Raw genomic sequence first — 13616 nt, 5'->3', positions numbered from 1 at the left:
ACCCAAATATTCAGATGTGTGCAGCACATTTTATGGAGGACTATTTCCTGATCCTGGGAGAGTAGACTACAATGTCGGCTGTTCTGACTCACAGTCTGTAAGTACGTTTTTTTTACATTTAAAGAATTTGCCACTGACGATTCAAACGTGAGTTTTGAGCAGTGTAGAGTAGCGCTTGTTGTTTGTCATTTCTCTGATCACAAATGCAGACATGGTTTTATGTTTATGCGGCGCGAAATAGACAGTATAAGTCTTATTTATATAATAAGTAAATTATAATCCGTAATTATGTCCCCACTGGATGCAACAAATGCCTCGTTTATAATGGGTTTTAATGTTTTTGTCTCGTCGCTCCGGCCGGACAGGGCATCACAGTATGGTAAGGGGCGTAACATTTCCGTCACACGCTTGAGGTATTCAGCCAATCACAACGCACTGGATAGCTGGCCAATCAGAGCACACCTCGCTTTTCAGACCGATGAGCTTTGTAAAAATAGACGTGTTTCAAAAAGGCGGGGCATAGAGGAGCAACAATAATGTACAGTATGTGGAAAATAATGTGTTTTTTTAACCTTAAACCGCATAAACACATTTCATTACACCAAATACACAAAATAATGTTCTTTTTAGCAACATCATATGACCCCTTTAAGGTTAAAAGTAACAATTGATTTGTATACAAGTTCATATTAGACCATTTTTATAATAGCGTTATATCTATACATATACTAAAAAATAATGAATAAAAATATAATAAATTTAATTTTTGAAAAATTATCCTCTCTACCGTACATTTTTCTTGCTAGTTTATGGACACTGAATGTATTTTCTGAGGTTATGTGACAGTGTTTTCAAGCTGCTGTCTTTCCGCTGTTGAAACACTCATTGAGTGATTACATGAGATACAGTACATTAAGTAAGTTGTAGTCTATCTTTCAACATACCCTTGGATGTTCATTCATGCGGTTAAATCTATTAGCTCAATGTTAAAAACAAAGCTTAGTGTTTAGCCTCTTTTTTGGTCCAAGAATGTATATATATATATATATATATATACTTTTCTGTAAGTAAAATTTAATTTCTTTTGATTTTTGGGTGAAATGCGACCTGGACATGCTCTGCCAGGATTACCCTCATGCTCTCTACGGAAGAAGATAACATCTCAATGTAAATACGTATATATGTATATATTTCTGTATATATCTCGAGCTATGAAAGAACAACCTCTGATCAATAACGTTTTCCTTTTGAGAAGTATATTTGAATATTATAATACAGACTAAAGGCGGAACTAATCACTAGAAATTCTGAATCCATAGTTAAATAAATTGTGCAAGTACAGAGGATCTTTGTTCCATTTTCCTGCATTCTTTTCAAATATGTGATGTCTTGTCAGCCAGTAGCCGTTAAACAGCACATGTGATATGTATTTCATCTTTTTAAAAAGCCATGTCCTTCTACTTCCTGTTGTTGTGCTCTTGTACATCACAGTTCCGAACAGCAATATTTCATGTTTACGCACAACATCCCATCTCTTTATCCAGACATCCTTGACAAACATGTCCCAAGCAGTCTGATCAGCACCCATCAAGTTGACAGCCAACATAGCAACTTTGCATTGTTTAGGTCACATCGTCCCAGCAGGCCAAGGGGTCAAGGTTGTGTCTGCTGTGGGTCCGCAGCTGCGAGAGGCCTCTCTGTTTTTCCCAAGACTCTCCGCTGTTGCAGACCTGCCTGGGGACACCATGCAACTCTCCTGAGTCTGCTCCCTTGGCAGTGAGCACCCGTGGGAGGCAGTTTGAGAGATAACGTACCGCTTAAAGATCCCCACATTACCTCACCAGATAAGGCAGAGGGAGGGGATGGAGCCGAGCGGGGTGGACATTGGGCCTTTGGGTGGAGGAGAGGGCCGAACCCCTTCAAGCATTTCGAAGGAAACACTCAAATGCTGTCATTTACACACTGTTTCGGTGGTCTGGCCGGTGGTTCTCATGGCAGAGCGAGCACTGGAAGAGGATGTGGCACAGGAGAGGAGAGAGATGGGAAGAAAGAGTGTGCGGACACAGAAATGGACACAACCATGCATGAAACAGGGAACACATCGAGAGCCAAAGAAGTGGGTGAGTGAAGGAAGAAGTGGATGAAGTGGTTTGTGCTCAAAAGGATTTAAACCGTTTGGTTATGAAGAGAAATAAGACATCATGAGTTGGGTTTTATTGTGTATCAACATGCGCATCAAAAGTGAATACCATGGCTTTTCACACTAATTAGTTCCAAATTACTTCAGTACAGAATGTTGAATTTTTTTGTATTAATAAATAAATATTATTATAAATAAATATGAACAAATACAAATAAAAAATAAATAATATTATGAAATAAATATGATTTCTAAAACTATTACAAATATTTAAAAAACAGCAACTTTGTATTATACTAAAATTTCCTGACAATATAATTTTTTGAATTTTTTGCTGACAATATAATTTATAATGAAAAGTTTGTATTACAATGAAAAAAGGCAAAATAAAAGCTTTTTCATCAGTGGTCCGTAACAGATTTCAAACCCACTTTAGATTATATTTAAATACTATGTACTAATGTTAAAATTAATCTTTTGACACACTAAAAATGTGTAGAAGCAATTTTGTCTCAGAAATAGCTACATTTCCCAAAAAATTACAAAGAAACACCAAGTAACATAAAGTAAACATGAAATTGTGAAGTAGAAAAACTAATTATAACTAAATAAGCTAATTAAAAACTAGTATTTTGTTGTAAAATGTAATCCATTAATCTTTATTTTATTTACAACTTTGAAAGAACATTTTTCAAAGTGTACAATGCATTTATGTTGTTGACAAAGGTATTTACATTGTACTTGTATTTTAAAAAGACATTCATATAATTACGGCTGTAATTAATTTTAGTAAATGCATCTGTAATTACACTGTTGACCCCTTAACCACCCTTAAACTTACCCATACCACTAAACCCGTGCCTAACCTACCCGTATTCCACGTCAGTAGCAGCAAACGTGTTTTGCAATCCCACATGAACACAATAAATTCATCGTACCTAACAATTATTCTTTTTTGGATAGCATTTATTTTACATTCCTGTTCCTTTTGTACACTAATTACAATAACTGGATAATAACTAGGTACTAACCCTGAACCTGAACTTAACCCATGTAGCTGCCTTATACTACAGTACTTTCTTTGGTAAGTACATGTACTGTAAAATAAAGTGTAACCATTTTTTCATATAACTAGTATAGTTTGATACAACTAGTAATTGAAGATACCTAATATAAAATGGGACCCGCCTCTAAAGACTCACAAGACATGGTAAGAAGTTTTCGCTCATTCCTTTTTGATTGTCTTAGGTAAGGTCTGAACCGACAACTCCATCCAGAGCATGTAAGACCCAAAACTCTCCTGAGAATGCAGCGAGAGAGAGGAGTCGTGTTCGGAACCTTCGACAAGCCTTCCACAGCCTGCAGGCTGCTTTGCCCTCCGTCCCTCCCGACACAAAACTCTCCAAGCTGGACGTCCTGGTGCTGGCCACCAACTATATCGCCCACCTGACCGAAACCCTGGACCAGGGTGGGATGTTGGGGGACCATACCATCCTGCAAAGAGCAGAGTACCTGCATCCTGTGAAGGTGAATGGTTGTTAATATTAGGTCAATATGTAATGGAGAACACGGTCAGAAATAGCATGTTACATATCGATATTAAGTGCCATCTATTTAAAGTTTTACATTATTGTAACATTTTTTTCTAGGTTTTCTAAGGGATTCAGTATCTTGTGTATTTAATATATACATGGAGAAATAGTGATGGACTTGTCTTCTTTCACAGAAATGGCCCATGCGTTCTCTTCTGTACTGTGGGAACATAGGAGAGCGACTGACAGGAGCACAGATCAGTCAGGAGGCATCTTGCCTGCCGAAGGTGAAAGCAGACTAATGGACTGAGAAGACATTTCAGATACTCAGTAATTGTTGGAAAACACTGATGCATGTTAGAAATTGACCTGAGCACTTTTTTTTTGTAAATATGATTCCTTTTTTAGTTATGGCTTGAACATACAAATACTACATAATTTTCCTTTTATTTTGATTAAACACTAGTATATAATTGTGTTTATATATTATTCCACATTTATACTGTAGTCGGTTGTGAGAGAAAATATCGTCTGTGGTAATAGACGTCATGACACAGAGACTGTCAATAGAATATTAACCTGTATTTTTGAACCATAAAATGCACATGTGGGTCAAAAACACAGAACATTCACTTTTTAAAAAAAAAATATTGTCACATAAAGTGGTCTATTCATTTGCATTCCAGAAATTCCGTAATTAAGTAAAATAATTGTTTTCACAATTTGTTTGGTATTTTTTAAATTAATATTACTATTTAAAAAAAGGGTTTAGTAAAAAGAAAGGATGCTAGTTCAAGTGAACATGCATGTAAAAAAATCTACATACAATTGACATATATTAACATATGTTGGATTTTTGACCCACTTGTATACATTCTAGAATAGATACTACCTTTTAATCTAGAATATTCCTTCTTTAGGTTCTTACCCATTTAGAGCATGACTAAATTAACAGGTCACTTTATCTCTACTGGCCGTATCTTGACTATTTGGGTTTAATATGTCTGTTTTGTTCTTGATAGTAATAAAATGAATGTCTTGATTAGTGGGAAGGGAGGATTATTATAAGGAACACTTGGCAACCACACATGAGTGGAGAAGCCCCATGTCCTCTCAATCATGGGTAGCTTAGCAGATCCACACTAAAAACACAGCTTTTTTAAATTTATTTAACTGCACAAATCCCAAATCATTCCAAATTATAAGAGGCAGTAAAAAACTAATATTCCCCCTCCAAAAGTGACAGTGTTCTTACAGTATTTGCTTGGAACTGTGCTGCCATATTTGGTATTGTGTAATTAGCGTTCAACCAAACACGCATGTCTGTGAGATTGATTAGACTCCATGATCTTTCACTGGTATTTTACCTTGTTTTTCTGTTAAGCATGAAAATTAGTGACATGGTCTAAATTCTTGCAATGCACACTTCTAGTCAATAGTTTGCACACACTTGGCTGAATTTATGTTTGTCGTTATTTAAAAAAAATTGGGTCTAAGCTAATGCTTAAATGCTTGAAATTCATTTAGGACCACCTTTAATACTGTTAAACCCATGTATGAATAATTCAATCCCAAATGAGAAAAACATCTTCATGTTTATTTTTATTACAGTACAAGAATAAAATGATTATTTTATCAAAATAATGGTGTTTTGAGAGATTTCATTGCAATAGAAAATATTCCAGAGGTACTTTACCACTTTTATCAATCATGTTGAGTTTGTATTGTTATGAATAAAAATCACCAGTGTTGGGGGTAACGCATTACAAGTAACGCAATATGCATAATCAGATGACTCCCCACCCCCCAAGTAACTAGTAAAGTAAAGCATTACTTTTTCAATTTACAAGAAAATATGTTACTTTTTCAAATAAGTGATGCCAGTTACTTTGCTTCCCCATTTATTGACTGACAGCTCTCCTGTCTTCATGTTGAGAGAAATTGGGAGTGAATGCATTGTGTGCGCTGTGTAAACATGATGCTTACTGTATTTAGACCAAATGTGAACATGCATTTACTCATCTCACTCGCACAAAAACAGATTCAGTGTTCCTCAAAATGAATAAAAACGGTGAAATGCAAACTCAGAATATGATGCAAACCTGCAATAATTAAATATGTTAAATAACACAAATGTGACCCTGGACCACAAAACCAGTCATAAGGGTCAATTTTTTTCGAAATTGAGATTTATACACCATCTGAAAGCTGAAAATAAATTCGCTTTCCATTGATGTATGGTTTGTTAGGATAGGACAATATTTGACCGAGATACAACTATTTGAAAATCTGGAATCTGAGGGTGCAAAACAAATCTAAATATTGAGAAAATTGCCTTTAAAGTTGTCCAAATGAAGTTCTTAGCAATGCATATTACTAATCGAAAATTAAGTTTTAATATATTTACGGTAGGAAATGTACTAAATATCTTCATGGAACATGATCTTTACTTATTCAAATGATTTTTGGCATAAAAGAAAAATCAATAATTTTGACCCATACAATGTATTTTTGGCTATTGCTACAAATATACCCCAGCGACTTAAGACTGGTTTTGTGGTCCAGGGTCACAAATATCCTTTATGTATTTAATCCCATTTTATCAATCAATGTCTTTGCTGCTGACCTTCCATGACATACTAATAAGCAAAACTGCTTATGGTCAAAGCATAATGCTAAAGGTCAAAGATCATCATCTATATTATTTAACAAAGCCAAAGCCTTTGGCTTTATAAGGAACTAATTTTCCAGCACTCTAGATCTAGATTTTGTATTTTACTTGTATTATACTTTGCTACTTGCATCAGTTATTTTACTGAATAAATGCTCTTTCTAGAAAGACACTGGTTCAAACATGTCAACCACCATAAATGTGACTACATTTGTGTTGTGAGCAACATGACCATTCTCAATTATTCATATCCAGAGCTTTGCAAAACAAGGGCTCCCATCCATAAGACATGGTCAAGGCCAACTCCGTAAATCTGTCTAAGTTCCTGATAAAACCATTTTCTCATGTTAATGGCCAAAATGGACCAGAGAGAACCGCGCTACTAAGGCAAGGGTTATGGAGCCAGAGAACAAGGGCAAATGTTTGCTGCATTAGAATCTCTGCCACCATAACTCATTCTCACCATTTAAGGAGTGTTCTCACCAAGTAACATTAAGCTGAGGATGAATGGATCTGATGATAATGCTGAATACTGTAATTGAGGACATTTTGGAATCCATGGGATAAACATGTCAACACGAACAAAATAAAGGCACCAATTAGAGTGAAATTTTTTTTTACAGCCTGACACAATATTAGCGCCTATTAAGCTCCATAAAAACATTAAAGGATTTTAAAAAATGTTTTTAAAGAAAATTATCTAGATTTTAGATCTAAAATACTTAAAAATAAGACAAAACAAACATTAAAAAAATTTAATTCACTCCATCAAACATTTTTTATTTTAAAGTCTGACTACTAGATGTGGATATAAATTAATCCTCCATAACTAATTCATCCATGATTAATACATAACTCTTGTAATTCCACAGCCATTTTTATAACAAATATACAATTTTCTAGTTACATTTAAAACATTTTATAAGCTTCTGATAAAAAAAAAAAAGTATTTAATGCATTGCAAACCGAATGTGGTGTAACATTTTTGCATTTTACACTTGAGTGCAAACTGATAATTAAGTTCTATGCCTTTTTGCCTACAAATATTAAAAATGAGCTGCTTTCTCCTTAAGAACTGTGATTTACTGTAGGAGGCCCAGTGATATCCAGATTCTGTCACTTCCTCTCATGTTAAAGAGATAATCAAAATAGCTGCTCTATCTTCTGCTCATTAGTCCTAGAACATACTGATGGCTGACTAAATTTATGCAGTATTTTGGCCAAGTTTCTTGACTTGGTCTGATCTTACTGGAACAAGGATAGAGGAGGAACCAGAGAGGAATGTAAAACATAGACACACACACACACACAAATAAAACATGAAGTACTCCATCCTAAGATTTGGCTAAATGTCCTCACGGTCCAGTTTCATCTCCACTAAATTTGTAAGCAGCATCTTATTTCCTCTTTGGGATTGAGATCATCTGGAGCAAAGTGCTTTGGATTTGAATCTAAAAGATTTTAATTAAAACTGGTCAAGTGCAGCACTACAGATTTGGGCGAGCAGCCCTTTGGCTGAAGTTCAACGGCCAATATTTTTCTAAACTACATCAATCAATGTTACACTTTGTATAAATGCACTAACCATGAAAAAGCACAAAACAAAAAATGAGCCCAAATGCTAGAAACATACAGTATTTAATAATCCTGAGACACAAATGACCCAGTTTTACATCACAAAACGTACTCCTCACACATTTCTATTATAATGTGATCCCACTCACTCACTTTAAAATGAAAACATTCACTTATAAAAGACTAACTAAACTGTTTGATCCAGTAAAACTCAATACACAGGAGAAGCATCAAATTATATAAATCTTATGGACCTTTCTCTTGCAATCAAGCAATATGGAGAGAAAATGTCCTATAATTAAAATATATTGTTTTTGAAGAATGACAGTCCACTGGAACTGTTTGTTGTGAGCTGGGCCAGACACACAAAAAGGGGATGTGACCATCATATGTCGTCTAAAAACTATAAAAATGTCATTTTATATACAACAAAGTCCAATTCATCTATTCGTCCTCTTCTTAAACCTTTTTCTTCTTTTTCTTCTTCTTTTCTGTTGTCTGTAAAAGGAAAAAACTTTTAGGATTTCTAAAACAAAATATGATTGCGTTTGGCATCATGGTCCTCACCTCTTCTGCTGGACTGACTGGTGCTTCTTCCGCCGGCTCCACCTCAGCCGCTCGTTTCTTTTCCTTCTTTTTCTTTTTTGTCGTCTATAAAGCACAAGTAGTAACATGTAGAAAACTGCAAGACGTACTTATCACATCATATAAGTGCTCAAAGGAGTGTTTCAAAGGTAAATTCTGGTCCCCAGATAAGCTGGACTTAAAAGGTATAGTCCACCCAAAAATGAAAATTACCTCATGATTTACTCACCCTCAAGGCATTCTAGGTGTATATGACTTTCTTCTTTCAGACGAATACAATCAGAATTATATTAAAAAATCTACTGGCTCTTCCCAACTTTATAATGGCAGTGAATGGGTGTTATTTATCAATAGTCCAAAAGAAGTCCAATAAAGTGCATCTATCATCATAAAATGTGTCCCACACGGCTCCGGAGGGTGAATAAAGGCCTCCTGAAGCGAATTGATGCATTTTTGTACAAATAATATCCATATTTAAACTTTATAAACAGTAATCACTGGCTTCCACTTACTATTGTACGTGCATACACAAGAGAATGGTGTCCAGCGGATGACGTAGGCGTAGCATAAATATCGAAATCCTCCGACATTTTTCTTTACAAATCCTCGTTTCGTACTTCTAATTCGTGACTGGTGTTTTGTTTTGCTCTCACCTCTGCGCTTCTGCGTTCGTCACTTCTCACGGGAGGAACGATGTTCTATTGTGAACGTGCGCACGACAGTTATGGCTCCGATATACTTCAAAGGAAATCAAAGAACGAACTGAAATTACGTAATTTCGAACAAAATCAGGTCGAAACGAAGTTTGTTTTGACAGTTCAAAACAGCTCACCAAAACTTTTTGGGGGAGTTTGTTTTGCCTCCTAAACACCTTTGAGCTACCATTGGTCCGTGGCGAATTACACAGTCGGTGGGTGTGTTCTGGAACTCCGCCTTCTTTGACGTGCGATCCCCCCCCCCGGTTCATTTCTCATTCCCCGGAGGCCAGAGAGGAGAACACATCTCCGCAACTATCTTGCGGGGTGTGCACGGTCCAATCTTGATGTTTCAGCCACACTTTGTTGTGTGGCCCCACAAGCTAGTACTCTGTGTGTTAATGCCAGTCTCTCCGTAGTGGAAATATGTGTCCTGTGCGTATTTGCATGTTTCACATATGGCGATACCCTTTTCAAGAGATCGTCAAAACGCGCGGCGCACATTATGAAGTATGAAAAATGCACTTCCTCATCTGTGCTCCGCATTTGCCTAATTAAAATGGCAAACTCGCCATCATTCTTTCTGTTTTTGTTAAGGGACGCACATACCATCTACATCGCTTGTTGCCAGATGTTTACGAAACTGTTCTTCTAACAGCCGCCATCATTGTTGTGTTTAGGGGGTACACTTGGGACGGCGTGACATGTTTACAACCCCGCCTCCAGCAAGGTGTCGGAATGTTTGAAAACAGTATACCGTCGCTTAGCCTTTTCGAACTTCTTTTTGCCCTCAAACGATGAACGAAAAAGAACTTTGTTTGAAGTACATCGGGGCCTTTAGTTGAAGCTAGACATTACGGTTTATAAAGTTTTAAATATGTATATTTTTCTTACAAAAACACATCGATTCCCTTCAGGAGGCCTTTATTCACCCCCATACACTTTTTATGATGGATGGATGCACTTTATTGGACTTCTTTTGGACTATTGATAAATAACACCCATTTGCTGCCATTATAAAGCTTGGAAGAGCTAGGACATTTTTTAATATAACTTCGATTGGATTTGTCTGAAAGAAAGTCAGTCATATACACCTAGGGTGATGGTGAGTAAATCATGGAGTAATTTTAATTTTAGGGTGAACTATCCCTTTAAAGAATGATCCCATGCCAGCATATTAATGACTCAGAGAATTAAATGCACCATCAACCAGAGATGAATTTATCTTTCCACCCCTCTCACCTCCTCTGCTGGGCTGATTGCGGTCTCCTCTTCTGGCTTGGATTCCTCCTCCGCTTTCTTCTCCTTTTTCTTCTTCTTCTTTGGTGTCTCTGTTTCTGCTTCTCCTGTGATTAATATTTATTTAATGTTCATCTGTATTTAATGCGTGTCTGCAACACCAGTTAAGCCACAGTGTTATGCTGTATGGATGTTTACCTTCTGTGGGGGATTCCCGCTTTACTTTCTTTGCTTTAGCCTCCACTGGCTTCTCTTCCTCCTCGCCCTCCTCTACCTCTTCAATCTTCCTCTTCTTTGACACAGTGGGGAGTGTGGAGTCCCCAGATGGGTCGTATACCTTTACATCACTGGTAGGAAGAAAAAGAACAACTGTAAATCTAAGGCTGTCACAATTCAAGTTTTGCAAATTATTGAAATAATTGCAATACATTTTTTCTGTATCAGTAACAGATCTTACAGGCAGAAAGTCAATAAAAAGCATATTTTATAAATATAATCTTTAATAAAAAAAAAAATAAAAAAAAATAAAAAGTTGTGTGTGTGTGTGTGTGTGTGTGCGCGCGCGAGCGAGCGAGCGAGCGCATCGGGCGGAACTCCGCTGTGCGTGATGCAGAGAGCGCGACCATAACGTAGAGACTGAAATTACATGCCGTCGTGTAAATAAGATAAATAACATAAGGCTATTTAGTTTGCTTAATGAAAGAACAAGGTATAGACATGTTCTATAAGAAAGGTAACTTTAAATGATTTCTGTTGTGATCTGGCGCTATAGAGAAAATATAATTAAATAAAATTAACTTGACCTTTAAGGGGGGCGGGGGGTGCCGTTGGGGGGGCTGGCCGCCCCCCTAAAATAATGGCAGGGGAAACACTGGTCTTTACATTTATTTTGAAAGATGAAGCTCGCGATTATGGTAAGGGGCGTTACATTTCCGACGAATGCTTGCGGTGTTCGGCCAATCACAATGCACTGGGTCAGCTCGCCAATCAGAGCAGACTGCGCTTGTCGGAAGGAGGGACTTTGTAGAAAACGAAGCGTTTGAGAGAGGCGGGGCATAGAGGACCTACAATAATGTACAGTATTTGAAAAATAATGTGTTTTTTGAACATTAAAGCATGTCAACATATTCTGTTACACCAAATAATGATCTTTAAAAAAAAAACATCATATGACCCCTTTAAGCAAAGTATTTGAGGGCACTAACTGACATGGTTTGAAAATTACAAAAATAATTAACAAGGAACTAACATTTACTTAATTCACATTTGGATGACAATCTGATGATCTGATGTGTGACTGGAATTAGTTCTTTTTTTTATTACTAAAATTACTTATTATTGTGACAAGCTTCTATAAATCCTTGGTAAATTTTACTAATCCAAAAAAAAACAAAAGACTCTACATACACTAAAATAAGTCTAGAGTAAAATGTTTTTGTTTTTTAATGCTCACCAAGGCTGCATTTATTTAACCAAAATAGAGTAAGAACAGCAATATTCTAAAATATTACTACAATTTAAATAAACTTTTTTCAGGATTTTTTGATGAAAAGCATCCTTGGTGAATAAAAGTTAATTTCTTTCATTAAAAAAAAAAAAAAACTTAACTGTCCCAAACCACTTTAATGGTAGTGTGTCAAGTGTTATTGTGAAGTACAATCTAAACATGTGGATGAAGAAACACTCACCTCTTGTGTTGATATTTATCAGCCCTTGCCAGAGCTTTTCCTGACCCGCTGATACGTCTGATCTAGGACAGAAAATAGACAAAACTATTTATCAAGGATTTATCATTCTCACTGCAAATGCAAACACTCACAAGTATTGCTTTACTTTAGCATGCTTTCCTGTGAAAGAAGTGCTGTATACAACAATTGCATATAAAGAGCAAACAAAACCAAGCTCAGAAGAGATAGTGACTAAATGACCCACATGGTTTTTTCAGGACAGTGACATGAAGCCATCTTCATCACCGCTTGCGACACATGATCAAAGATAAAACCCCATATCAACTAACCCCTTTCTCCTCCAGGTAGCGTAATCGCGCCTCCAACTTGGCTCTGTTTTCCACTCCCATCTCCGCATTGGTATCTTCTCCCAGCGCATCGTAACGGATGGCAAGGGCTGATTTAGCAGCCAGCATTCTGGAGATTTTACCCTTATTCTTGGCTGTGGTTTGCCCCACTAGAGAGGCGTGATAGATGAGGCCATATTTGGGTGTATCCCGGCGGGTTTTCAGAGCACGGAACAGCGCTTTCTCTGCCCCAAGAATCTGTACAGTGGACGCAGGATGCTTGGCCAAGTTCAGCAGAGACCCTGAAGAGCCAAACACAAGTAAAAATAAAGTAAAAAATGCAATATTAGACACTGAGTAGAGGTTTCATCAAGTAAATTAACACTTCCAATCACAATCCTTTCCTAACCCCCCCACCCCTCCACAAATCATGCTCACCTGCATGTGAAATGAGACGGGCTCCCACTAGTTCTCCCACCATGACTGTCAGGTTGGGTGCAATTGCCATCATACGATTCTTCAGATAATCATACAGCTGTGAGCGATACTCTGAAATGTCAATCACCTAGAGAATGAGAAAGAGAAAAGAAAATGCATAAATACACTAGAGGTGATAAGTTTTCTTAAAGGGTGGGAATTAACATTACCAATGGAACTACTGTTAAACTAATTAATGTAAACCAATTAAAAGCAACAAGGTGCTAAAATATCCCAACTTAATTTTTATGTTGAACACACCTGGTCACACAGGTGCATGATGTTGGCAATGTCCTCCTCGGACACCTCTGTTCCCATGGAGATCTCTGCAGCTAGTTTAACCTCTGCCTCAATCTCCTCTGGCAGAATGTCAGACAAATCCATTGATGCCACATTTGTGCGATCACCTAGACATTTGAAAGAAGAAAAATACAGTTCAACATTACATTTTAAATATTTTTGTATACTATTCAAATATTCCTCCCACAAAAAAAATAATAAATTAAATAAAAATTTAAAACAAATCCTAAAAATTTATTTCTTATTATTTAATCTTATTTTAAATAGTTCAGCCAAAAAAAATTAAACAAAATAATACAATTTACTCAGGCCAATATACTGGCCAGTAACGACAGCCTGAAGTTAAAGTCTTAGTGATGAGTTTTTAATTTTTTTTTATATATATATA

At 36.5% G+C, this 13616-nt stretch overlaps 2 protein-coding genes across 3 annotated transcripts in view; one reads left to right on the top strand and one right to left on the bottom strand.

Moving 5' to 3' along the window:
- The first annotated feature begins 1929 nt into the window (after window positions 1-1929).
- Window positions 1930-4041, top strand: LOC107584800 (transcription factor 23-like). Its single transcript, XM_016271561.1, has 3 exons — window positions 1930-2120; window positions 3389-3667; window positions 3867-4041. The coding sequence occupies exons 1-3, from the start codon at window positions 1992-1994 to the stop codon at window positions 3972-3974; spliced, it is 516 nt and encodes a 171-aa protein (XP_016127047.1). The 5' UTR covers window positions 1930-1991; the 3' UTR covers window positions 3975-4041.
- A 3921-nt stretch (window positions 4042-7962) lies between these two features.
- LOC107584798 (nucleolar protein 58) overlaps window positions 7963-13616 on the bottom strand; it is a 9519-nt gene continuing 3865 nt past the window's right edge. The window contains exons 8-15 of one of the 2 annotated variants that reach the window (XM_016271558.1): window positions 13190-13335; window positions 12890-13016; window positions 12455-12753; window positions 12126-12187; window positions 10636-10784; window positions 10441-10538; window positions 8486-8569; window positions 7963-8416 (exon numbers count right to left, since the gene is read on the bottom strand). In XM_016271558.1, coding sequence (XP_016127044.1) covers window positions 8378-8416; window positions 8486-8569; window positions 10441-10538; window positions 10636-10784; window positions 12126-12187; window positions 12455-12753; window positions 12890-13016; window positions 13190-13335 — 1004 coding nt within the window. In that variant the 3' untranslated portion in view covers window positions 7963-8377. Of the gene's footprint in view, window positions 8417-8485; window positions 8570-10440; window positions 10545-10635; window positions 10785-12125; window positions 12188-12454; window positions 12754-12889; window positions 13017-13189; window positions 13336-13616 lie in introns of both variants that reach the window. The other variant, XM_016271557.1, reaches the window with a different exon arrangement.

The sequence above is a fragment of the Sinocyclocheilus grahami genome, unplaced genomic scaffold (genome assembly GCF_001515645.1).
Source record: "Sinocyclocheilus grahami isolate Dianchi unplaced genomic scaffold, SAMN03320097.WGS_v1.1 scaffold63.1, whole genome shotgun sequence".
Taxonomy (NCBI): Eukaryota; Metazoa; Chordata; class Actinopteri; order Cypriniformes; family Cyprinidae; genus Sinocyclocheilus; species Sinocyclocheilus grahami.
The sequence above is the reverse complement of the archived record's forward strand: the minus strand, read 5'-3'. Positions and strand labels throughout refer to the sequence as shown.

What these genes read in the sequence shown, in the direction of transcription:
- LOC107584800 (XM_016271561.1), top strand. Translation starts at nt 1,992, where the DNA reads ATGGCAGAGCGAGCACTGGAAGAGGATGTGGCACAGGAGAGGAGAGAG. An exon ending in ATCGAGAGCCAAAGAAGTGG is followed by an intron (nt 2,121 to 3,388) that starts GTGAGTGAAGGA and finishes TGATTGTCTTAG; the next exon opens with GTAAGGTCTGAACCGACAAC. An exon ending in AGTACCTGCATCCTGTGAAG is followed by an intron (nt 3,668 to 3,866) that starts GTGAATGGTTGT and finishes CTTCTTTCACAG; the next exon opens with AAATGGCCCATGCGTTCTCT.